Genomic DNA, 27,988 nt, shown 5'->3' with positions numbered 1-27,988 from the left:
AAAGAACTTTATAAGTGGGACAGAGAACAGAGTGACTTTAACCTTAGTATTGGTTATGTGATGAAGGTAAATTGCTCAGACTACATCTTTTAATTTTCATGGAATGGCAAAAAACCAGTATCATCGATAAAGTAATAATTACAATTCAAAGTATTTTTCGTCTGAGGGCACTTTATAATTGTTTTCATATCAGGTGACTCCAAAAAATTTTATGTATTTTTTTCTTGACCTAGGCGAATTCGAGATATTTTTTAGACATTTTGTTCTTTGAAGATTGGGTTACGTATTCTTCTTTTACCATTCTTATTTTTCTTAACATTATGAAGCATTGGAACTGACTCCGAACAATCGCACCTTTCAGTAACAACTAGATGTACTAGCTTTTGTGGTATTTTCTCATCAACGCGCAAAAATTTCAAATGATTAACAATCTCATAATGGTTATTCATACTGTTACCGTTTCATTCCAATGCGGATTACTGTCGAATGTCTTGACATGCTTTGAATTAATTTAAACTTTTGCCGAGTGTCTGCTGAACTTAAAATGTCATGGTCACGAAAAGATAAAAATACAGTCATACGATTAAGATAAGACTCAATGCAACAATTTCAGAGTGTAAAAATCAATAGCTTTGACCGGGATGTGATTTTTTACGCTCTGATATTGTTGCATTGAGATGCATGTTAGCGGGTGACTCCGTTAAAAGTTGCTGCTGCGGCATCTCCCGCAGTTTCTTGGAGGACAATACTCATTTGCTAAGAATGCAACAGGAAAGCAGCGGAGGAGGAACCATAACATTTTCCTCAGCGATGGGTAAAATCAGACGTTTAATGAGAGGAAATCTAATATAGGAGAGGAAGTCTAGAATATCTGATCTATCAAATAAATACCTCTATAAATATTGTCCTTTGTTGCAAAAACTTCAGAGTGTAAAAATCATTCGCCTTGACCGGGATTCGAACCCGGATCCCTCAGAGTGCTTTAGTCAGTTAAGCTATCGAGGCGTCATCTTAAACTCTAACATTTTGTCCTTTGTTTTTGGGACTTTTCAATTTACACGGAAAGACTTTTTTTTTAAGACAGCATCTTTTATATTCATTCATCATTAAAATCATTACTTAACCAAAAGAATCTACAGGAAAATTTGGTAACCGAAGTACATACAATGCCGTTTTCCAGGTAAACAGCGCTCCATTCCGAAAAAGCATTCCATCATTCTCGTCAAGGCACAGCAACTGATATTGATAACATTCTCTTTTTACCGTCAATTTCGATGAAAATATAAGACCCCTCCCTCTCCTCTCTCTTTCCCCCTCTCCTCCCCATCGCTCATTCCCGCTACTCATGACGCCACGCCGGGTGCCTGGTTGATTGTGCAACCGCAACGGCACAAGTGTCGCGGAGAGAAGGCGCCCGGCACAATAAATCGCAGGCAAGTGCAAACGACACCCATTACGCCACTCACGCGTTCCACTGCATACCAGTTGCTCCCCGTTCCAGCCGTCGCGTCGCCGCCGATATTCGACGCCACCTCGGCGCAGACCGAACGCATTTCTCTCGCCTCCTCTCCGATCCTCAAAAAAAAAACGCAGCGGCGACTCTCTCCAATAGGCGGGAAGGGAGCGCCGTGTCACGAGCGAGGCAACGCGTGACCAACGCTTCAGTTCACCTTCGCAACATCATGCAAATGCCAACATGTCTGCGATCATATTTTCTTTTAAATTTAATTTCAAATTTTATTTATTCTCTAAGGCGTTAGACACGGCAGGAGATGAGAGAAAAAAACTTTTGGAATAAATTCGATGAAGTAGGACAGGATCGGGGCACGTTTGGTAGTCTACCAGCTTCTTACCCCGAGACCCCGGGGTTCGAACTCCCAGAATGTCGAAATGGTATCCCGATCCATTATTGAGTGCCGTGCGAAGAGCACCTCCGAGTGGAGTGCATCGTCCGTCGGAGGGACGTTAAAATAACGTCACCTCTTGGCGCCTTTCATCAAGAGCAGACTAATGCCGACGATGGGTTTCTAACCTCTCCTCTTATTCCCCGAACATTTCCAACTCCTCTAAATTTCCCACCCCTCCCTTAGGCCGCAATTGATTTGGCTTTCGGGTTCCTCTCCTAAAAACTACGACAACGCACTATTCCCAGCGGGCAGGACAAAAGAATCCGAGAGATACTGAGGAGCAATGAGATGCTGAAGACGGGAGTTGATTGGATAATTCTGGGAAAGTGAGGCAGGGGTAAGAAAAGAAGAGGCGTATCGGATGGAATTAAGGGAGCTAGATAGTAGGCAGAGTAGCAGATACCTATTTTGAGGACCTTTCGAAATCCAACCATTTCACTTATCGGAATATCTTAACCAATATTTATCATATATTTTGATAATTGTATACATATGCTTTGCTATAACTATTAAGCGAAAGTCACAACTTCGCGTTCAATTTCACTCATTCTTCAGGTATTGTCGAAAATGAACTAATATATTGCATGTAAGGTATAATGGGCGTGTCAGTCTCTATAGCCCTTCTAGACCCAAGTTCGATTCCGGTTGAATAAGGATAAATATTAGATGAACTCCACCGAAATTTACAAACAAACCTTCAGTATGAATACTCGGGTTATGAGAAAGGTTTAATAATGATATGTTGATGCTTTCTCCTCAGGAGAACTTCGGCTGACGCCCATCAGTTCGTGGGTAGTAGTTAGAAAATCGTTAAACCAGTGAGTTCTTAAATAAACACACCCCACGCAAAAAACTCAAAGGAAACAACTAGATATCTTAGGGTGATTCCACGTGTCATTGCAAGCTAAAGCGTGCCATGGTCGAGCATGCGCTGGGTAAAACGAGTTGAACTACAAACTATAAAAAGGAATCAAATTAATTAATCAGGATCAAGTCAACTACTTGTATGTTATTTTTTCTTTTCTCTGACCAATCGGGCGCATATATTAAAAAAGGGGATATGCGGACCTTCCTCATAGAAACCTGATCACATAAGTCAGGTTTTGGTACACATGCAACAAAAATTTGGAGATGCATCCTTTCTTATTGGGGAGGCCATGTTTGCAGTAAAAATATTAAGGGTAATATCTCTAGCGACAAAAAGACTGAGATCACTTATGATAAGATATCTAGGGCGAATGCCAAGAATAAATTTCGGAAAGCGTCAAGGGAATTCAAAAGGAAAATATTAGCGGAAAATTTGAAAGAGAATCCGAAAGCATTTTGGTCATACGTCAGAGAAGTTCGGGAAATAAGTCAACCGTTAATTCACTAAAAATGATAAAGGCAAAAGAGTAACTAGCGGTTGGGAAAAGGTAAACTTATTAATTACTTCTTTCAAAGCGTCTTCACTAATATATCACAGAATATAACATGAACGATGGCTTACCAAATCGTGCCGGTCAACCAGTGCCCAAAATTGAAATCTCATGTAATGGAATAGAACGGTCGCTGAAAAATATTAAGCCTATTAAATCCTCAGGGCCCGATGAAATACCCGCTCGTATATTTAAGGATCTAGCTTCGGAAGTTGCGCCGTATCTAGAAATAATATTTAAGAAGTGGCTGGTAGATCACAAGGTCCCCAGAGACTGAAAAACGGCTAACGTAACATCAATATTTAAAAACGGAGATGAGGAGGAAACGAGTAATTACATACCTATTTCCCTCTCATCTATTTCGTGCAAAGTTATGGAACATATATTTGCTAGTTCGATTATAAGACATCTCGATAATCAGAAGTCATTACTGAAAGATCAGCACGGTTTCCGGAAAGGTAGATCCTGCGAGACACAACTTGCGCTTTCTGTTCATGACATTCTTATTTTGGGAGAGATCAATGTTCCATTGGACGCGATTTTTCTAGGTTTTAAGAAAGACTTCGCCAAAGTACCTCATAGTAAACTTCTTGCAAAGCTATAAGCATATAGCAAAAATATCTGGGGTTGGATTAAAGACTTTTTGAATTCCCGGGTTCAAAGAGTAGAGATAGATGGAGTTAGCTCAAATGCAGTAGAAGTTACTTCAGGTGTCCTCCAGGGAAGTGTCATCGGACCTCTTTTATTCCTACTTTACATAAACGACATTGAGTCCGTAGTCACTAGTAAGATACGTTTATTTGCCGACGATGCAGTGGTTTACCGTGATATCAGTGATCCTGAGGACACCGTAGCTTTGTCAGATGACCTTAATGCTGTACAACGCTGGTGCGACACTTGGAAATTATAATTTAACTTTAAAAAGTGCGTATTCATACATTTTTGGATAAAGAGCCATTCCCACCCAAACGCCTACTGAATTGGGAACATGGAAATGGCATGTGTAGACTCAATTAAAGACCTAAGCGTTACCCTCAGTCACGATCTCTCCTGGGTGAAACACATACGGGGAATACTTGGACAAGCGAACAAAAAATTAGGATTTATTAGAAGAGTAATTGGTAAATGTGATGAAACGGTCAAAGAGAAATGTAATATGTCGTTGGTTAGGCCTCATTTAGAATATGCTGTAAGTATATGGGATCCTCAAGAAGTTGGATTAATATCCGAATTGGATCCCGTGCAGCGTAGAGGAGCTAGATTTGTAAAACGTTGTCATGATAAACTTAGTAGCGTGTCCAAAATATTAGAGCAGCTAGGCTGGGAATCACTCACGGAGCAAAGGTTAAATTACAGATTGAATCTCTTGCATACATCGGAAGGAGGTCTCTTTAGTGGCGATGTTGAAAATGTCTTAGTACCCCCATCGTACTACGGTAGGAGAGAGCCTGCTAATGAAATAAGAGAGATTAAGTGTAGACAAATAGATTGAAAATGTATTTTTTTCAGGGGATCATAATAACCTTGTTCGACCGCGGTAGGGTAATGTTCGGGTAAAATTATTCTAATTTGTATTCACCCCCTGCCACACACCCTGGTGGTGGCTTGCAGAGTATAAATAAATACAAGTACCTCTGCCGCGAGTACATCTGATTCACCGGATCAAGCGCTGATGATGTTCAAAGAAGTTCCTCTAGATTTGTCAAAAAGTGTTACGAAAAAGAAAGGGCGATTGCGGTCATTAATCAGGTAATTAACTTAGGGGACACGAGTTCACTTGAATATACTCAGCGTCACTGAGGGGTTAGTTGTATTGGGGTCCCATATTAATGGCACCCACTACATCGCCACCCTGCATTCAATCCTCCTCCTGGGCCTCTCCAACTTCTTTCGACATCACTCTCTTCTTCCTCACCATGCATAGATCCTCTTTGTTTGTTTTCCTTTCCGTTTCATTATGAAATTTCCATTTTTCGAGGCGACGTTGGGGAAGGATAACGAAAGGCACGGAATGAAGGGAGGCAGAATGCATGCCGAATCGAGGAATAGTTCCATTGTATCGCAGGGTGTCACAATGTCACACGATTGGTGAGACTTAGATATTTAGCAGCCTTTAGCCTTTGCGTCCATTCCAAATCTATCTTAACCTATAGATTACCATATTATCGACCGATCAGACCACCCGGATAAAATAAAAAGATACCGACTTCAGCACTAGCAGATATAAATTTTCTTTTTCCGTAAGCACACCAAAAACAAGGTTAGGGCTCCCAAAATAAATCAAACCTAAATGTAATCCGACATTCCTATCGCAAATACATCATGTCACCTAAGTTGACGCAATGAATGATGTTGTCCTGACATCCCCTGCCGCACACCCTCACTTTGGCTCAAATGGCAGGCATAACGTTGACGTGAAACACGCACAAAATGAATTCTTACTCAAGCGGGTAGCACAGACTTGTTATTCACAAGTCGGTGACTCATCTGATGCCTTCCCAACACATGCGTGGGCAGATTAAATACGGTCCAAAGGAAAGGAAAAACTAATCCCACGGTGATTGCGAGAGTCGCGTTGACTTCTGAGGTAATTGGCGCCATTTATGACCGGTAGCTAATTAGGGGACTAAGTGGGTATGTTTGCAATGTCTTCGAGGTGATATCTAATAGTAAATAAGAAGCCACGTGGTGCAATCACGAATGGCTCGAGGTTTTGGTGCGTGGAAACAACTGCATCCAAATCCCGATTTAAGCCACCTTTCCTTGAATGCGTGCCTTACGATGCGGCGGCCGTTCCACCAATCAGGAGGAAGTGATCGTCCGCCGCGCCCCCCGTGTCGTGGATGGCATATACCATAACGCCGCGCCGTTTTTCATGCGGTTCGTCGTTTCGGACGTAAACATTTAGCTCCCGAATAATGTGAAAACAGTGGCGGAGAAGTGAAGTGTGTTCCCGTATTCGACTCGGTGGGATGGCAGTCATTAAAGCCGGAAAAACTGATTGCCTTGTTATTTGAGAATCCATTTAGCTGCTGAATTCTACACCAATTAACTAACTACTAATAAAATAACTTAATCGATTCCACTTAATATGAAGTGGAATTGATGTAGTTAGGCAGTCACCTAAAATAATACCTTCACTTTTATATTGCATGACTAATGTGGAAACACCCCCTTGCCATGCTCCGTAGTGTTGGCTTGCAGGACGTAATGTAGAAAGAGAATAAGTTGAGCCAGAAAGGTAAATGTTTGAAAAACTAGACTGAAGTTTTCGGTATATCTCAAATGGCTTCCGTTTTTTTCGACATCTTTTATTCACAAGGATGAGCCGAATTCAGTATTTCAGGATTCACTACGCCGTATTTTATGATTAAGACAAAATATATAATATTTGCCAAATAATACTAAATATTCCTCGAGATAAGGCATATGCATCGGTAGATAGTTGCCGCGTACATATGAACAACATTACATTCGCCACATTGGTGGCATGGCACAATAACAAACAAACCTTCCGTTGTGCTTTCATTTTGTAAGTCATTAATGACGAACAAGGATAATTTTGAATATTTTCAGGAGGGTTTCACATCCCATGGAATGAAACCCTCTTGCGGGGCGGAAAGTGCATCACGACATTAACATAAGTGGCACCACTCAATTATGTGCGCACAAATGCTAAAAAATTCGAAAAAGAAAAACCGTTCGCCATCGCATTCCCATGGAATCCCCTTAAAATCCCGAGGGCGGCTTGCTTGGCTGATGCACTTGGTGGAAAATCATGAGATCCGAGCTCGATTTCCGATTCAGGTGAATGATTTTTCCTTTTGTAGTTCTCGCAACTAAGAGAAGGAATAGGAGAGGAGAATCTAGGGCTACAATCAGCTTGGATAATGTGGCTGGGGGGGTTCAGGAACCGGTAATGCGTCTTTCATTAACTAATGCCTCCCCTCTATCCTAAGTACGTCAGTATACTGATACACTGATAATGGAGATCACTAGCAGAACTATTTGTTGAAATGCAATAATGCCAGTCGTCATCTCTGCTGTGTATGATTTGCGAGGAGAGCAAAGGGTTTCAAGATTATAACTCTGGAGTTGATGAGCAAGAATTCAGGTATTTTGCGTAAAGTGAGTGTAAAGTGTAAAAGTGAGGCCCTAACTTCTCACAGGACGAAATGCTAAATGCATATATTTTGAATAATTTTCAAGTATTCTTAAAAAAAAGCAATTGTGCCATAATTGTTATGATCTCACTACCTGCGTTTGTATAATATTATATCCTCATGGATTTAGGCGTAATTTTGTTTGATGGTTTCGTTTACCATTGCCAATAGAAATCCTACTTGCAATTAAAATTAATAAAATAATCATCACTGCAACAAAAAGCAAATTAATTTATCACATTCGTTGATCAAATGTATTCTTGATTAATTTCGGTGGTAAAATGTTTCCTTATCTTCATTACAAATCCAAATTTATTTGTTTGCTAAAATAGCTATAAATATATCGGATACATCGCATGGTTGAGATCGAAGCATTAATTTCTCGAACGGCAATTTTTTACTTCACACGCGATTCATACCCCAAATGATGGAAGAAGTAGCAGCCTCAATGGTAGTAAGTAGTGTTATTTAAACATGAGATGGTACTTCGATATCTGTGGTCATTTAATCACCGCACAAGGGTTCATTACGTGCTAAATTGAGGTGAGAGAACGTCAGATGAAGAGTGCATGGGGTTTTTTTGTGTAATGAGTCAAAGTCACTACGAACAGAGTGATATTTACATTACTGTGCTCAAACATAAAAGTACACAGCTTATCATCTTTGAAATATGGAGATGAGTAGCATCCATGAAAGAATAAACCCCTAAAATTAATTTTAGGAATGGAATCTCAGGCTAGTATCGTATTTACGATGCCCAGGGACTTAAAAATTTCCAGTCAAATCCTTATGCCGTTAAACTCATTTTCCTGTAAATTTATCGATCGTTATCTGCTGACTCCTTCCTGCCCGTCGGAATGGAAATTCGTTGTTTTATTCCTCAATATCCCAAACGGATCCCGAGATGAAGTCTTATATTTCGGAATAAACAGGACGTCCCTTTTCCGAGCGATTCTCCGTGAAGTTGGGAGATGAGATTGATTGCCGCGATATTTAGGATACATTCCCGTCCCCAGTATCATCTTCTCGCTGCACTTGTGTGCCATAGAAATAGACATTGTGTATTCAGGGATAACTGTTTTTTTTAATTTCGTAACCCTGTGCGTTTGTTACAGGGTACGCATTAACATTCCTCTCATGAATAAACTAGGCGCGTTCATGATCTAAGATCTCCTAATTTTTCCAGACCCTCTTACATTACACTTACATTAGAGAGCTGAAACATCTGCTCCCTCTCAAAATAATTTTCCTATCGACGTAAACATTTTTCCACAACACCTAAGCTATGATCCCATGGTTGCCGAGAATGTCTCAGGAATCCTTGGTGCTCACTGGAAAAACCGACTGATCCGTGGCCGAGCATTCTTGGGTTATTTTCCACACGAAAATAGTCGGCATTCTTTGAACTATCGCAACCAAGAACATATATTTTTCATATCCGTAAAACAATCCCGGCATGTCCCACCCAATTGACGGTGAATATCGATTAGTGTTAAACCATGCAAGAGGAGTAAACGGAAATGAACGTTACATTGTACTTGTACTTAATGTACTGTTATTGTACATTAAACTACTCCAGTTTTAACACTGAAAATGATTTTCACTCTAGTGGCAGTTATACAAACCGTACGGGGCAGCTAACTCGTATTTCACGTGGTTATAAAAGAATCTTCGCCTACTTTAACCTCAACTACATCTTTCTAGTCACTCCCATTCACTAGAAACAAATTGGAAGACCTCACATGGCCAGCACAACTCTCAATGAACTCACATTTAATTGCGATCCATGGAATTCGTGCTCGATTGAAGGAGAAGTACTTCTCAGACTTATCTCCAAAAATATGAGCCGTGTGGGACGCTAAATAATGTATACGAAATTCGATGAAAAATTATAATACCCATCAGTCAGTTTTTTTAAGTATCAGGTTAACGCTTGGAAATTAAATAAATCATTACAGCACGATTTTACTCTGAGATTTTATCGTTTGCGATATGATATTAGGGTTGATGGAGGAGATGAATATTTCGCTGGAGCAAATTCTGGAACTGCATAACAATTTATCGAAATTTAAAAATTGTGTTCGAAATTTAGGTTTAACAATTAAATCAGATTGAAGTTAAGTGCTTGTTGGATCTAAGCGAGCGACGATCACAGACGAGACCGATCTAAGGACACCGTACCTTCATGTATCACATTTAAGTGGAAAGGCTATTGACATAGATGTTTAGCAATGACGATATTGATATAGAGGTCTTTCGAGAACTGATCCCCATAGATAACCTCCCTAAAACAATAAACCGTGTGACAAGGATAAATTTAAGGAATTAATGCTATGTGAATAATGTCACAGCCCCTTATAACATGAGAGCCTATGTGCACTAAGTGTCGATACTTTCTCTCTTAAAGCAGCACTAACTCTGTTGACCAAAATATCTTAGGAAAAGTGTAAAACATAATTTCACATTTCGTTTGGCCACGTTTAAAATACGTATTTGAGGATATAGTGTACATTTAGAAAATGGCAAATATTCAAAAAGATAGGCAAAATCTGTGAAAAATTGTTACGGCTGTCACAGTATTATTAGAGAAACTAGGCTTCTTGGTCTTTCAGTCACCAAGAGAGCAAGCTAAGTCTACTTTTAACAAAACGAAAGGAATGCGAATGGCCCTGAGGGTGTACTTTTGATGAGGGAATTATTTGAGATCCCACATCACGAAATAGACCTTGTCTTGTATATCGGTAGAATAGACCACCTGGATAAAAAAAATGAGAGGCAAAGATATTTATCGTTGGCCAGTCTTTGACCATCAAAAACATAACTTTAACGGTGGAATACCAATAATAGTGTACATATGCATATACATGCATATTTTATAACAATTTCTCATAGTTGAGGCAGCTACTTATGAAGGCAATTGTGCACTTGTCTTGAATTTGAAACTGGGATATGTGAAACAACAAAATATATACTGTGAAACAGCGTCGTTCCCTTCTTTTTCCTACACAATGGAGTTCTATCAAGTCACCTTATACCATTAGATAACACAACGTCAGTGTCTACATGTTACGCTAAATTACAGTCCGAAAAGCACTACAATAAAGATCGGCTGAAACCAACAAATTCAACATGGGAAGGCATTCCTCACAGACGTGAGCATAAGGTTTGATTTGCATTTATCTGAAATGCCATTGAATTGGGATATTAGAGCTCTGGATTTAAGATTTCCCCAAAATCAACGAGGTTTTTTGTAACAAAATGTTTTAATTAATAGTATTTGAACTCGCTCCGATAAAAGCTTAGACACAGATGCTTTTAAATTAATAAATATTGATAAGAGCTAAAATGAAGGCTATTGCTGTGGATATTTAGTTTTTTTTCGTGGCATTACAATCATGCACCACGATTTTCACTTTCGGAATTATTTATGTTCGATCGAATGTCATTTTGGAGTCATCATTTCTGTGCCTTTTACACCGGCATTCCACTCCATATTAGATAATTTCTTTCAATTAATGAAATTTCCCTGATTTCCTTGATTTTCCAGAAATATTATTCAATTCCCTTGGCTGTTTCAGGTGATTCATATCATCCAGTCCCGTGGCAACCCAGGTTATATCATGGGATGAAATATCGAAGTCCATAAACTAGTCCCCCGCCCGCATGATATCCTTTGATTTGTTCCATTGTTCATTCGAGCAACACAGACACACGCACACATGGCCCCGTATTCCTTTCTCGCCGTTTCAACGCTGCCTGGCTGCCGGGATAATGTAAGCACTTAGTGGTGCACGCGCGAGCAGCGTCCTTCGTTCTAATCGTGCACCACAGGAGGGAAGGACGTGGGTAAACAGAAGTGAAACGGGACGGAGCCGTAAAATACGACCGTACGGGTGCAAAAAACGATCACGGTAGCTCGCCGCGGTGCAGCCGATGTTCTTTCTGATATCCCTCCGCTGCTAACAGCGCTCCCGATGAAATGGCGACCAAACCACACGCGTACTTGTATTCGAAGGTTTTATTGGCGCGCTTGATGAGCGAGCACCGGCAATAGCGAACGAAGAGATCGTTCCAAGGGTTTTTCCTAGCAGGCAGCGACACGACTGAATCTTGCGCGCAACAGAAAGGATTCGAAGGAATAAATTGGACGAAGGCTAGTATGATGAAACAGGCTGCACTAAATATGTTTTTATCGCCAATTTCCAGAAAAAGTTCAACAGACGAGGAACTATAACCTACGTTAAAACGGGATTCTACCATACTCCATATTGGTACGAAACTCGTAAATTGCATTGTGTTTATGGACAGATTACATATATTATTGCATGCCTCTAAGACCCATTAGATGATACATTCTCTACATGTATAATATTGGTATATACATCATAAGCATGAATGCACAATGAAATAGGAAAAAAGTATAGGTATTAAAAATGAGCCAAAAAAGTATTTCGCACAAAGTTAACGATTTTACAGCAATGGTTTCGAACAACTTTAGATTCTAGTATGACTCTCGTCTCATTATATGTGTACATAAATGCATACGTCACTTTGCATATACACCTGTATATATATGTATATAATAGAATGCATAAATATAGAAAGTTATAGTCGATATCGACTGAAATTTGTGTCCGTGCCAATATACGTATTTTCATCTCCGAAATTCTGGAGTGACACGTTTAGGTCGGGTAAATAAAAAGTTGGCACTAGGAAGCAAGGAGTAATTCAAGTTCCACAGACGAATCTAAATACACTTTGAACTCAGGATTGTGAATTGCAAGCAAGAAGAGTCTTTGAAGATAAATAATTCCAATGCCTCTGTATATTAAACAAACGCCAACGAAGCCATCCAGTTATAGAGAGAATAGCAGCACTTTTATTCATTGAGGTCATCTGTATATTTTAAACGTTAAGACATACAAAATATAAATACCATGTTTGCAGGAATAACTGCTAAAAGTGCATTACGTGTACGTGAGTAAAAGATGTTACTTGGATTTGAAGCTCAAGCCGAATGATCCACCTATCTCTTCATGCAAAATGAATTAGGAATGCAGATTCACGGACGAACTTCAACTTAAAAAAGAAAAATCACTCAAATTTTTAATGTCGACGGCATAACTTACCCAAGCACGCTGAATGAATGGTCGTTTTGATTTTGAAATCATAAATCCCATTAGATTGACTTTACGACGCAGCGACTCGACCCATGACTATTAAACTTCTATTTTATTCCAAACTCCTCACTCTAAAAGCTGCAGAATCAAGGTTCACGGACACCAGTAATCAAATCGTGGATTGAAAGGTCGACATTATAAACAGATAGCCTTTGATGTTTCAAATTTAGACGAAAACTGTTGAGCAAAATCATATTTTAACTATGCAATTTTTACACATCTTCCGATCGTATATCCTGGTGGTCATAGCGGCCTACTTTGTTGCGAAGGTGAAATTACCTCCATGACGCATCAAGATTCATGTGCGTGTCTCTTGTGTTCACTGAGTTAAATTAATTCATCTGAGACTATACCATGGGCCTCATATACTTAGACCTCACGCCTTTAAAAAACGGCATCCAGAAGTGCAGAGCTTTTAAATGGTCATACTCTCTTTTAATTTTAGACAATTCATTATCAGTACTAAAGCCTTTTAAAAAAGGTTGCACCTACTATCTTTTGAATCGCCCTGCGAAATCATTGCCAAATTATCATCTTCTAACGCCTATATTTGGATAAAGTAAGTTTTCTTCCCTCTCATTCAACCTTTTTATTTTTACAGTAGTCAAGAGGATCGGAATGGTGCGGTGGCTAACGTACTGGCTTCCCACCTCAGAGTTCCCGGGTTCGAATCCCGGCGGCAGTATCTCAATCCCTCCTTTGAGGTGCTTTTCGTGGAGTGCTATTGAGTGAGTACGCCGTCCGTCGGATGGGAAGTTAAGCTGCTGACCTATTGGCACCTTTCGTTAAGAGTAGGCTAAAGCCGACACCGGGTTTCTTTCATCCTTTCCTGTCCATCCCTAATGGCGCAAATGACTACAGATGTCGGTCGCCTCCCCTAAGACTACTACTACTACTGTGGTCAGCGTAGAGATACTTTGTGTGTCAAGGTGTCTTCAGCAGCTCCTTCAAGTTTCCAGTTGTAAATACATAATCCTACTTTAAAGTCCTTCCTTACTTCGTTATTAGTGTGGAACAGGTCCTAATAGATGTCCAATCCCTATCAAGTACTTTAAATGCCCATACTGTTCTCCATTCTGTCCAATAGGTTATTCCCACCCTTTCATCTCGACCTTCAACAACCAACTACCTCTCAATATTTCCTTCAAACATCCTTTTTTCAAATTTTGGGTATCGGGTATCTTAACCATTTAAGCCAAGAGACGCTGGACACTTATAATAAATATTCCACAACAGCCATCTACCCTATGATTGTTATGATTTGCGAGGGTAAAGGATACCTTTACGATAGAGAGGCTCATGGCTCCAGCTACTAAGGACAAACCAAACGTCAATTAAAATCAGGCTGAAGAAGCATAAAAGACCCCTTGTGCAACATAGTAGATGAGTTCAGGTTCCGCCGAGCCTATCATGTGAAGCATATAAAAAATTGGCTGTGTTAAGGTATATGTTTTCGGTAAAAATTGGGCTATATTATCCCCGTTTGATTTCAGAAGCAATCTAGACAGCCCCAAACAATGATCTAATTTTGATGGGGACAACAGTTATCCACTAAGCGCTGCACGGAAAAGATACCGTAACACCTACGATGAATGACGGACCGCTTGCTACTTTAAGTATTTTTTAAAATGGCCCACCGCCATCACAGCAAGACATATAAAAGGGCGACAGATAAAACTACCTCTTCAGTCAATTCCTGATGATGTTCTCAGCAGGAAGAACGAAATATCGAGTCTTAAAATAAGTACTCAATACGCAGAAGGATATAGGGGAAAAATTAAAAAGGTAGGAGGGGCAGCGGTTGATCCACAGATGAGGAATGACCTCTCCCCGATTCCTCCTGCCGAGGGATATCGCCGAACAGGTCGCTGAATGTTTTTTGTCAAAACTTGAGGACGAGGTTTTCTTCCATAAAAATCCCTGTTTAGTTTAAAATATTTCAAGAAGGGAGATTATCAATTTAAAATGAAGAGAGACCCGAAGCTCCTATCATTAACCTTAAGCATTTAATCGTTAAAACAGAAATTGAGGCGGATCGGTCGCACGTCCTCCCGCTTTATACAGCAGGGCTCTCGAAAGTTCTTAGCGTGCTTTATGACAGTAGTTTTATCACTCTTCTACGGGATATCATCGGATCAAACCTAAGTCTCCACTGACCCAAAATTGTCCCCTAGATCGGGAGCAAAACAGCCGAAAGAAGAGACGGAGCACCAATAGTCACGTGGTATCGAGAAACGAAGAACTGGGGAAACCTCCTCCAGAACCGTACTTACCCGCTTCTTGTTCTTGAGCACGTTGGCATCCCTCCGTCTCTGGGCAGTGCCCGGTGTGGTCGCCCCCCACAGCCGCAGGCCCACCTTGGCGTAGGCGACGGAGATGACAGCCAGGGGACAGGCATACTGGACGGCCGCCAGGGTGTGGCGGTAAGCGTTCATGGACGTGTTTGACAGCCCCACGTTGCTGCAGAAGGGCTTCATCCAGCCCTCCGGCAGCACGTCCTTCCCGTCGAACTGGGGGACTGGAAGCTCTGTCTGAATCCGAAAGATCAGCATGGCAATCACAATTGAAGTCATCCGATCGCGGAGGGAAAAATTCGCTATTTTCACACATTAGGCTGGTATGCAAGATAATAGTTTATATTTTAAAAATTGACTGTCTAACCACTTGATAAAATACAGTTAGTCATGCAATCCTTAGCAGGATTCTCAATTGCCATAGCAAAAAATTCAAGACTCCTTGATTGATCAAATCACTCATTTCTTGCATTTGAGCTAAACTGAGGGGCAAAAATAGCTATTAAAATCTTTGTCAATACCCTTCATTCGGGGGTTAGATTCCGTCTACCATTCTGACCACTACCGAGAGAAAATGGGCCTATTGTGAGGTATAGACATGGTAACGAATCACGTGAATGGCCCTCCAGACCTAATTTGAGTCAAAATCTGTAGCGAAAATATCGTGGGCAGATTAGTCTCTTAGGAGCCGCGGTGACGTTAACTCTGGGATACCAAAACTTCAAGCAGAAATATGACCGAAACTCTGGCTACGAATTATCAGCAATTCACCGGACCAAAAATAAAGCAATTAGCCCAAAGGTTATTCCGATAATTGATGCTAGACTTCACCTAATAATAAACCGAAAGACGGGTGGAATTCACACATCGTCGTAGGGGTGCCAGATCCTTTCCCTGCACCGCATGAGTTTTCCAAGGAAAATCTGGTGCCGGAAAAATCACGCAGCTTGGGTGAAGCTGAGGTTGCCCAGATTCGTCATCCGGAATCGAACCCGGGACCTCCGGTTAGTACAGCTCAGTGCTCTGTCCACTGGTCAACCGATCCTTCAAGTCACGTGAATTGTGGTGTAAAATGCCTCATGTTGCTTTTAACCCTGCTTTTTCGCTCCCCAGTAATATGACTCGTCACTCAGAAAAAGGATGTGACTCACCGCTTCCAGGAGCGAAGATGGCGTGACCGAACCCTCTTCATCCCCGAACCACTCGAAGCTGGGGTATGGGTGGAGGAAGGCAAGCTCCTGTGTGACTCCGAGGGCGAAGGCCATGGGCAGAGCCAGGGTGGCAGAGACGAGCCAGATGGCGGCGATGACAAGGCGGGCTCTCAGACGCGAGGGCCGGGCCCCGGACAGAGGGCGGACGATGGCCTGGTGGCGATCCACCGCGATGGCCATTAACGTGAATATGCTCACGTTGACGCTGAGCACCTGTGGGGAGTTGAGGTTAGGAAATGGAAATTAAATGAAGCTACAAGACGGAGTGTACAAATGGGGAAATCAGGCGTGAGAATGCGGAGAAAAGATGGGATCAAGGAGTAAATGTAGACTAGGGAAGAACTGAGAATTGCCGTTGCAGTAGGACAAGGGGACAAGTATAAGATTTATGATGAGAGACGACCGACTACTGAGGTTACTTGCGCCATTAGGGATAGGTAGGTAATTCGCTAGCGGTGGGACTTTCGCGGGAATAGGGAAGGGTGGAGAGAAATCAGATGCCGACTTTAGCCTACTCTTAACGACAGGCGCCCAGGGGTCACGCAATTTAACGTCCCATCCGACAGAGGTCGTACTCCACTTGAAGTTTTCTTCGCAGTGCGTCCAAGCAGGGGTCGGTGTCACATTGTAAAATCCTGACACCGCCGAGATTCGAGTCCGGACGCTCGAGGTGGGGAGACACTACACCAGTCACCGCAACAACCCTCAGACAGGGCGGAGTTATCTACATCTACATCTACATAATACCCCGCAAGCCGCCGCAAGGGCGTGTGGCGGGGGGTGTTAGGTCACCAACCGTAAAAAAGAAAAATACCACATGCAAAAAAAAAACACGGAAAATTACACCCACAGCAGCGCACACACTCATGCAAAAATCCCTTCATCCAATACTCATGCAAACACATACACCGCAAAACAACTAAAAAACTGCACCCCATGATGCAGCACGAAAGACATTCTACAACACGGAAGCCAGGACACAACAAGCAAGAAATTGAAACATCACTACCACATGAAAATGCACCACGAAACACTCGACCCCCAAAGAGTCTCTAATTGGCAGGGAATGCGACCCAACGTTGCAGGTAGCAGGAATTTGCCCCCGCGGAGAGGGACGAGGGATTGAAAGGGAAACTTAAAAACAGATGAACAGAACATGAATGAGGTCATTCGGAAAGAATGGGTTATTATAGCAAAACACATAAGGTTAGTGGAAGAGCATGCATTTAAATACAACTAATTATTTTTTAGACGCTGAGGGTGGCAAGTGGAATTTTTGCTATCTATAACCCTGCAGTTGCTATCCCGTATTGTCCGTGGGAAGAAGGAGTCCTTGAGTCGGCTAGTTCTGGCATCTATTTCCCGAATTTTATAGTTATAAGCTTAATTTACCAATCTTTGGATTGAAAATGAAGAATAGCTGAGCATTTATTTAGTCCTATTACGGGTATGTTTGAACTGGGCCTAGCGATGCATTTCTGCGAACCCCAACAGGGATAGGTCTGACGAAAAATTGGACGCAGAATGGACAAGGAAATATGTACAACAGCCATAAAGATGTCACACTGCAAAGCGTTTTAGATTCTTAAGTTTTTTTAATTTTAGCAAAAAACTCAAATAATACGAGTACTTATGCCACCCATATGCATCCCAAACAGGCTTGCTACACGTACGTCGTTAAACCGATCGATATTTCAAGAAGTTCAACGTAACACTTGCCTCTGGGGATACATTTTGTTTGCGAGTCCTGGAGGATGAAATAAACTTCCATTGGCTGCTCCACTGAACTGAATTACAATGAACTAGATAAACATTTCAAAATTCAGCTTTTAAATTACAAATGTTAATTCACCAATTCAATTCTTAATTTTAAAGTTACAATTAAATTGAAATTTATTGTGTCACATGATACTTAAAAATCTCATTCGTAGTGCCATAAGCTTCTTCACTTAAAACATTTTACCGCTGACGCATTGCCCATTTACGCCAATTGTATACAATAAGGCGGGAGGATATGATTAGGAAAATGAACAAAGCTTGATCAGAAATCCGTCGATTACGAGCCGTCGTCATTTCACATCAATAATTTATTTGTATTAAATAATGCTTTCTCCTAGACTGCACGTGGAGAGGGGAAAAATTATAGCATTTGATAAATACCATCATGAGCCCAGAGGAGATGAAAACAATTTTAAACGATCACCTGGACGAAGGGGCAGAAGGGACACATAAACTCCGGAAGGTCCCACCGCTGGAGGAGGGCCGCCTGGAACTGGAAGGGTATCGAGAAGAGGCCGATAGTGATGTCGGCCAGCGCGAGGTTTGCGATGAAGAAGTTGGTGGAGGAGCGACGCATGCGGTGCGAGCCGAAGACTGCCCAGATGACGAGCGCGTTGCCACCGACTGCGGACACGGAGAGAAGGCCGTAGCACACGGAGAGGAGGGCAACTATGCTCCCGGGCACGGAATAGAGGGTGTCGCAGGAAGCGGGAAGCGAGGCGGGGTCTTCGGACGCGTTGAAGGAGAGGCAGCTGTATGGGAAGGGGATGCTCTCCGTGGTCGCCGCCGCCATCTTCCCTTGGGCACCGTCCGGCGAAGAATGGAATGGAACAATTCGCTATTGCCCTTCGACTGACATCACAACCACGGTGCTCTGAAATCAGAAGAAAGATACAGTCAACTAGGTACACTCTATGGAACTTTGGAGAAAACTTTCGATCAGGTCTCACTTGCTAAATTGAGACAAGTTTCCTGGGTGTGTGGAATGAATCAAAAGTCAATTAATTAGATTTGCGACTTGATCTCCAATAGCATGAGAAACATAAATAGGCGGTTCGAGTGTCGATTAAGTCAAATTATTTCTGGTACCCGTCAGGAAAGGGCGATAATCGTTTACTGCTCGACATAATTGATTCCTTTAAAAAAAAATAAAACAGGCTTTCCGCCGCCGATGGCGTCATTTATGAAATAATAGTTATCCGTACACGTTGCAAAATAATTGTAAGCTATGTGTACAGAATTCGCAAGTAATGTATCGAATGTGGTCTAAAACTAAATGTTAAAAAGGGTATGGTAATATGCTCATAGAAAAGAGAAAGGATGAATAGGTCGATACAAATTCAAGAGTTTTAATGAACGCTGCTGTATGTGAAATAATTCAGTTATTTGAGACTTGGTTCTTCCTCTCCAACGGCGCAACCCATGCCACACGCTCTCACCGTGATGTGGGATATCGTGCGGATATAGATGATGGAATACGAAATAAATTTAAAATGATTGTCGATTGGAGTGAATAGCAGTTTTGTGATTCATTTTAAATATCTGATTATATCTGTACATCAAGTGTATTTTAGTGGAATAGGTTCCGTTGCCTACAGCAATATTGCTGCTGTCTTGATAGTCATCTTCATTAAAAATATTTTTTACAAAATCAGGCCCAAGCTTTTCAAAAATAAGACGGGCAACAAAATTAATAAATTGAACAGGAAAAATAAAGATTTAGGGTAAGTGCATTTGAAATGAGATCGCCAAATCTACACTACTCTAAATACGTAACTTAAAAGAAAAGTTTTGGATAAAAAAAATATATTCCGTCTTTTTCATAGGGAGGGAGAGTACTCTGTTATTATTTTGACATTTTTTTACTCTCGCTATTAGGAATTTAGAATATTTACCGTTAGAAAGTAAATAACAATTCATTTTTCCATGTGTAAAATAACTAAAATATAAGTTGGTCAAGGGTTTATCCCGATCTAAGAACACGATTTAGGGCTTCGCGCGAACCCCCGCCAACATTGCAGAACTTAAAAGAGGGTCAATCGTTACCAAATATTTTACGTACGACGCACTTGGGAGGAATCTAGCTAGACTCCCAAACTTTATATTTACTTGTTGATTAAAATAAATATAAGCTCTCGCCCCCAAAGTGTCTACCTGGTAGAGAACACACTAAATTAAGTGCCACATTTGCCAATATCTTCCAAAGGTAATCTGGAGAACTATCTTTATTATTAGGTCAAATATTATTAAACATGGTAAAGTCTTTATCATTAAAGCCATCGTTTAATTTTTATGAGTAGGTCTAGCACCCACCTGGCACTACCACGGATAGCTGTTCAAGGTGAAAACATTGGGAGCATTATTTCAGTCAGCGAAAAACATCCAATTCATCCCATTTTAAACGTAGTTTTAGAAAGATGTTTGAAGAACACTATATTAATGAAGAGGAAGATATATGTGCATAACTTACATAAGTTAGAACATCATTTTTTTTTAATGTTTGTTTGGTAGTTGTGTCCATCCAAAAACCTACCTTAACCGGTAGATTACCTTAAAAAGAGTAAGAACATTCATTTCGATATCGTAAGTTTATATTCCTAAAGAGTTCACGTATTTTAACCATACACAGTAATAACATGAACTACCTGTTTCATGAAGGGTATGCCTTACAGTGCTTTACTACAGTAAAACCTGTAAATACAGGTGGAGCGTTATTTTTTCGGGACGTGATTTTTTTCCGTCGGACACAGGTTAACGCTATGGACTTGGCGTCCTTTTGGAAATCAAAAGCATGAAAATCATCACTTAATGTAATTCACTTTTATAATTTAACTTTAATTAATATAACAGGTAAAAAGAAAATGGATTTACGATCGCCATTCGCGTTGAAACACTGAACAAGTTCGGAACAGGCTAGTTGAAAAATTTCGGTCTAGAATTTCATTTCCGTCTTAATTGGTCCCAATAAAACTGTTTCATTTGCACGACACAAGTTAACACGAATGATTTCCATCTCGGGTTTCTCGGGTCACGTATTTCAAAGATATCAAATTGAGAGAAAAACGATTATTACATGTAAAGAGTCCCATATATTTCCAGCTTTGGGAGGTTTCTGTTTTATCCCGGTTTAGTAGTATAAAGGTTTCACCGTAATTCTTAGATAATACAGCTACAGATATCATCAATTTCTATAAACCTATTATGCAGTATTGTGATTTTATGAATAAAGGGAGTTTACAATTGTAAAAAAAACACCGAATGTATCTATCTTGTCGAAAACTATGCCATAAAAAATTTCAATTCTTGTTTCAAGAGTGGAAATTGTGGCTTTTCATCTTTTTATTTGTTTCCTTCCCTTGACTTTTCCGCATACCGCCCCTACTGCCATTTTTCGAGAGACAAGGCCAACGTACGCCTTATCGACTTCAACGAGAAAAGCAAACACTAAAAAGTCAAAATATCGTTGGGAATATTTTCTTCCCGTAACAAGATCAAAAAGATAAAAGACTCTCAGTTCATGTTTTACGGCTTCTGAGGTTCTTGTTAACACTTTCTTTTACTATCAGTGTCCGTTCCACAATAAAGCTCTTAGAAGCGAGACAGGGCAGTGTCCCAAGTCAGCGTTTAGTTGCCAACGAACGAAATTAAAGAAATGAAACTTTCGGAACTGAGTTCAATTGAACTCAGGGGAGATGATAACAATGACCACACTAATTGGCCGGTGCGGCGTATCAGCGGTAGAGGCTCTAAGGGCTCCAAAAGGATTCCTAATACCATGCAGGTGCGTGGCACGAAAATGTGCGAAAGAAATTTTAAGTTGAAATGGGGGAAAAAGTGAACAATTTTTAAAGCAGTAATACGAAACCTAGGACTGAAAACAAAATGCTCATCCACTCCCAACATCCACTAGTCGCCAAATCACCCAACTTGTTCTTCACTGAATGAGTCATGTATTCGTCAAAATTAAGCTTCGTGAGAAGTGTTTTTACTTGCAACGTGTAATTATGTGCTATGAAAAGTGTACCCTTGTGTAGACAACACGAAATAAACTTGAATAACAAGTTTACTTATAAACAATTTTCTCCTAAAAGAATTAGAAAAGAGACCCATGAAAATTATATTCTGAAAAATTGCATTGCATTCATTTCTCTCAACACGCCACTTAATGTAGAACAGACTTTAATTAGCAATTTAAATTGCAGTGATTAAGAGTGGAGCGAAAAGAGTATACGAATATACTGATTCACTGGAATTGAATTAGCCAACTGTTTCTAAAAATACCTCAACTGAACCCATGAGTTCTTTACGTATGTACATATACAAACAATAATATATGCATCCTGTTAGCAGAAATTAAGAAAATTGAAGCTAACATCAGCAAGGAGACCCTTGCCCCAATTCAATTCCCCCAAATCGTATTTATGACTTTCACATGGACCATAATTCTCATAGCTGCTTTAATACATTGGGATTGAAATAGACACTAGGACATAAATAATTCCAATCACCGTCTCGAGATTTTTAACAAATACATTTTCATTTTTATTTGCCAATAATGATTTATTATGAAACTCCATAACGATATTCCGGTCAACTGGGTGACCGCCCGCAGGAGTACGAGCTGGACAACGGGGAAGAAAACAGTATCGAAGTACTGCCCGTGGTTAAGTCATTAAATATACAACTTGAATGTCCACCCCGTTGTCAAGCTCTCACTCCTGTGGGTGGTCACTCAGTTAACAAAAACATCGGCATCGAGTTTTATAACAAATGATTATCGGCCATAGGATCGTCACCTCACAAACCAGGAGTATGGGTAGATGTGGAGGGCAAGTATAGCAACTAATTCCACGGAGAGTCGTAAAAAAATCCCCGAAATACACTGCAAAGTCGTTCATTCGTACCGGGAGTAAAATTGCAATCGAGTTAGAACATCCCTAATGACTACATCATTCGAATCGTCGAGGCAGACTCAAACCATGCTCAAGCATATTTTGATAATCTTATTCGATTTAGCCTACTGTACTTGGCGGGTGCCTTTATTACAGGAATCCGGAATCTTACTTTTAATTTGATATCTTGTAACTTTTTCTAATATTTCCCCAATATTTCGCTGACAATATTGAAATATTAAATGCAGAATTTTCCACTCGCCGCGTGTTCCATTTAATTGATGTATTTTGCGAGTTTCAGGTGTTTTTTATAAGTAGATATGGTATAGTTTAAATTAAAGAGTTTTCGCTATTCACAATCATTTTGTGAATGCATCGTTCAGCCTTCCGCAACTAAACAAATTTCCATCGAGAACATATCGTAATCCAGATTTTTTTCAAGTAAGCACACGAATAAAAGCACTTAAGTTTCGAGGATGTACGCTTGTTTTAATTAAACATAACATTAATCCGCGATCAACTCATTGGCTAAGTTGCTTGAATTGTATAAATGACATTCTGCGTTAATGGGTCGTGATTATTAACTTTAAAATGAAATAGAGGATCACACAATCCTCCAAATAAATTAATATTAGAATATTATTAATCAAGTCGCTTCCTCTCTATCCCTAAGGTTTCCTACAGGAAGCTATGCAGCTAACTGTATCTCACCTAATTATGCTGCGATGAAAACAAATTAAAAGTGATTGCCGATCGGTAGTACGATACAAAATCACGTAAGGAAATAATATTCAATTTACTTCTCAAGCAGAACGATTCCCCTCAACAAGCATTTATATCTATCCCGTATTCCTAAATATCAGTTTGAATCAAAGTCATTCGATTATTTCCGCCGAGATTTCCTGGAGCGACCGTAAATTTCGAAGCAAACAGCTCAAACAGAAGCACACCGAAACGATCCAGTTATCCCGACACTCCGAAATTCCAAAGATGACCGACTCTCTTGCCACTCCGAATGATTTACCGCGGCAAATATTTAACGCCCGGTAGATTTACTTCAACCACACGGGCGCATGCAAACACGCACACCCAGACACCAACGCGGGGTATCAACCACACGAAACCCAGCCGGTCACGAAGGTGAAATAACGTAATGGATGAGAATCACAGTCCGTTTAAAAATAGCGAATTGCCAAACGGGAGGGATTTTTTCCGAAGGGCAAAGCTCAAAACAGGATCGAAGTCAAAAGGATTTGAAGGACCGTCATAAACGATTGTTTGTGATTCCTTCCGGTGAGGCTCAGGCGGACGTGGAGGACGGAGGGGCGGGCTTCGGGTATGTCGGGAGGTGGGTGAAAGGAGAATCGAATTTTTATTATTTCCCTCTCCAACTTTCCCTATCCCCACCCGCTCGTTTATTCGCGTGCGATCCTTAAAAACAAGAAAATGGGCGGGCGGAGGAGGGAGTGAGTGGAAAGTATTGGATTATATGGCGCCCCTCCCCCACCCGTGGACCGTAAAAAGAAGGGTTTTGAGCACTACCGCCGCCAGAGGAGGAGAATGGTCCCCGGAAGGAGATTTGGGGTGAGTGGGGGGGCGAGAGACCGTAAGAGTCGCTAGCGGGGGAGGGTGAGGGGGGAAGGAGTGAGAAAGAGAGAGAGGATGGAACTGTTTTGCGATTCGTAGGAAGTGAGCGCCAGCTCTTAAAGGGCAATCGAGTAATAAAAAATCTGCAAACGACGCTGTGAGAACGGAAATTCCTCCGGATTTACGCACCAATCACGACCGATTCTTCACTTCTCTCGTTATTTTTCTCTTCCACTTGAGCAATGAAAAAAGAATCGAGATCGGATATTGAGCGATTATTCCGCATTGATTCTTCCTCAACGTTGAATGAGTTGCGCGTTCTACGAGGCATGTGCGACGCAGCAGCAGCCCGGTGACGTGGCGAACGCTACAATTTTGCGTGAATTCCACTCGTTGCCTGCAAGTAATCTACATTATGGTTTGAACCTTATCCCTTTTACGTTGCCTAAACAACCGAAGCAGATTAATGAATTGATTCCGTAATGAACTAACCGAAAATCAAAATACTGAATGGATTTGATATGCCTCCTCGACATCAAATAAACTTTAATTACAATATGAATATTTTACTATCATGAAAAATATGCTTTTGAAAAGACAATTTTTTTTCACTTGATGATTAACCATCATAAAAAATACCTAAATGGCGTTATACGTAAATTTATGACCTTAGCAGCCGATTAATGATTAATTTACAAGACCACTTAGCTTTTTACCTTTTATTAGACACTCACCTAAATCTAAAGCATAAAAAATTCCTGTCCCTGCTACTCTAGTATTATCATCTTTCACATGTTCCTCCATTATTATGCCGTTTATTCATGATTTTTTGTGTTGCTAGACTTCTTCCGACCGTGAATTTATAAAATATATTTAAATAGGCGGGTTTTCAGTGGTCAGTGGCTATTAAAAATTCACATATTCAATCTTATTCCCGTTTGGCAATAGAACGAGGTCCGACCGGATATTGAGGGATCTGGGTTCGAATACCAGTCAAGGGGAATGATTTTTACACACTGACATTGTTGCATTGAAATGCACGTTAGCGGATGACTCCGTTAAAAGTTATTTTTGCAGCATCTGCCGCAGTTTCTTTGGAATTTATCAGTATAGTGATATAAAAGGGTACTAATTATATTTTACTTCGATACGACCAACGGTACCAGTACTGAAGCCATCGGTTCATGTGGAACACCGAAATTTGCCGCTTCGACTTCTGGCTGCTCAAGAAAAATAATTGGATATCTGAAAATTATGCTTGCGCTCGATTCGCAACATGAAAGAAATTGAACTGCACTTATTTCTGCAGTAGCTAGTTTTAGGAGAGGCGATCGACAGTTGAGGTCATTTGCGCCATTAGGGATGGACAGGAAAGGATGAAATGTGGAGAGAAACCCGGCGTCGGCATCAGCCTACTCTTAACGAAAGGCGCCAAGGGGTCCGCAGCTTTACGTCCCATCCGACGTACGGCGTACTCACTCACTCAGTGCTCTCCACAAAGCACATCAAAGAGGGATCGGGATAACACTGAAAAATATCTGCCGCCACCGGGATTTCGAGCGTGAGCCCTCTAGGTGGGAAGCCAGTACGTCAGCCACCGCACCATTCCGGTCCCCCTCCTTTCTGTGATTTTATTGTTTCGTATTCAAATGTAAAAGGAACTTGCGATTGTTGTTAAAACCTATTTCAATGTTTTACTTATTTAATTCAAAGGCAACACAAACTTTAAATAAATAAAAGCCATTTTCACGTAAATTAATCGCTAAAATAAAAGTAACCAACATGAAGGTTGATTTGACAGATCACGGTATACGATATATATGTACGCTTTTAAGGATGGTGTATATCTATCTTATTTCATAGCATAGTGCACTGGATCCATTTAAACGTATTAGGCTTGATATGGTGTAATGGCACCGAGTAATGTAAGTGAAAAACAAAGATGGAGCTTCCCGCACATAATATATTCTATCCGGATGACGACTACTATACGTTATGTTTTAAAGAAACAAATATTTTTTAACGCTACCATCTGTGTTTAACATTGATAACTGGTACTGAAATAATATCGGCACCTATTTTTGCACGAATCTTTAAGGGTTAATTTGAAGTAAGTATTGCGCGTCATTATTGTAATACCAATGGGTGTTAATATTATATTTATCATCAAAATGATTAATGAAAAGTTTTATCATAAGCATTATGCTCAATTTTTTTCACTTTCTCATATTGTATCATTATACCTCTCAGGGAGCAACTTATTATTTTGTTTTGATGGTTGGCCAGTGACATTTAAAATTAATTTTTGATCATATGATCTCATACGCTAATGAACAAGGGTCAAATGGTGTCAGCTAGAAGAGTTTTGGAGTTGAGTACACCGTCGATTAGATGGGGCACTTAACTGTATAATCCCTTGGCACCTTTCGCCAAGAGCAGGCCAATTCCGACGCGGGGTTTACCTCCACCCTTTCCTCAATATCATAACTTTATCAAATTTTCCACACATCCCTAATGACACAAATGTCAGATATCGACCGCGTCCGCTAATAGCAGCCACAATTACAATTGCGCATAGGCTTCTCAATTAATGTCTAGGGTTCTAATCCTGTCGGCGATGACTTGATTTTCAGTATAACTTCAATCAGTATTTGGGTGCCGCGGGGAGGCCATCTCAAATTTGACAATATACGTATTGTACATAGGGTGGGACGGTAAACTGCGACTCTCCTGTCGTTGGGGGATAAGACTAAGCGACCTTCGCTCCATTCCACTCACGAACATTTCCTATCAACACCAAAGAACCAAATATTCTATAGTGATGAAAAATAATCAAATGAGAGCTATTGGGATTTTGTGGGTCACGATAGAATGGAAAATGTTGGCTAGGCGGGATTGAGAGAATAGGCTTGCTGAACAGCATGAAGATAAGCATAAGTTACGAATAAATGAAGAAGAAATAATTTGAGGCACACAAATGGAAGCTTTTGTGATGCCAAGAAGATAATAGTTACGTATTAGGGACCGCCCGAAACTTATCTTCAATAGAAAGAATAACTTGAATGAATATGCATCCAGTTTCACTATTTGGGACTTGGTTTTGCAAACTCTCTGTGTAATGGAAAATACCTAGGCATTTTTGTCCTCTTCCTTAGTTGGCGTACCACTGTGAACAAGCAGAAGTTAAACCTGAGTTCGATACGTTGCTCTCCGGCTAAAATAAACGCCATAAGTTCGATTCCCGCATCAAGTAGAGGATTGTAAGGATATTCGGTAAAAATTTATATAAAATAATTGGTATACTAATGGAAGGAGAAATCAAAGGTAAAGTTACAACTGAAAGACGAAAGGACAACTCAGGGAAATTTTTTAAAAATAAGTTTAAAATTCAAAATGTGGATAAGGAATTAATATAAAACAACTAAGAAAACAAAACTGCCATTGGGATGAATTAGAGAGAGGCTGAAAGTGCCACCTTCGGACGAAAAACTAAAGGCGATTCTGATCAGTGATTAAAATGATTTTAAGGCCGCCTGTATTAATCGCTTGACATTACT

The 27,988-nt window shown here is 40.5% G+C and overlaps 1 protein-coding gene across 1 annotated transcript in view; it reads right to left on the bottom strand.

The window, feature by feature from the left end:
* Window positions 1-18,745, bottom strand: part of LOC139686882 (tachykinin-like peptides receptor 99D) — a 29,631-nt gene extending 10,886 nt beyond the window's left edge. Inside the window, exons 1-3 of the mRNA XM_071583957.1 lie at window positions 18,377-18,745; window positions 16,200-16,386; window positions 14,942-15,177 (exon numbers count right to left, since the gene is read on the bottom strand). Coding sequence (XP_071440058.1) covers window positions 14,942-15,177; window positions 16,200-16,386; window positions 18,377-18,745 — 792 coding nt within the window. The remainder of the gene's footprint in view (window positions 1-14,941; window positions 15,178-16,199; window positions 16,387-18,376) is intronic.
* Between the last annotated feature and the right edge of the window lie 9,243 nt (window positions 18,746-27,988).

The sequence above is a fragment of the Hetaerina americana genome, unplaced genomic scaffold (assembly GCF_022747635.1).
Source record: "Hetaerina americana unplaced genomic scaffold, ioHetAmer1.1.p SCAF_15, whole genome shotgun sequence".
NCBI lineage: Eukaryota > Metazoa > Arthropoda > Insecta > Odonata > Calopterygidae > Hetaerina > Hetaerina americana.
The sequence above is the reverse complement of the archived record's forward strand: the minus strand, read 5'-3'. Positions and strand labels throughout refer to the sequence as shown.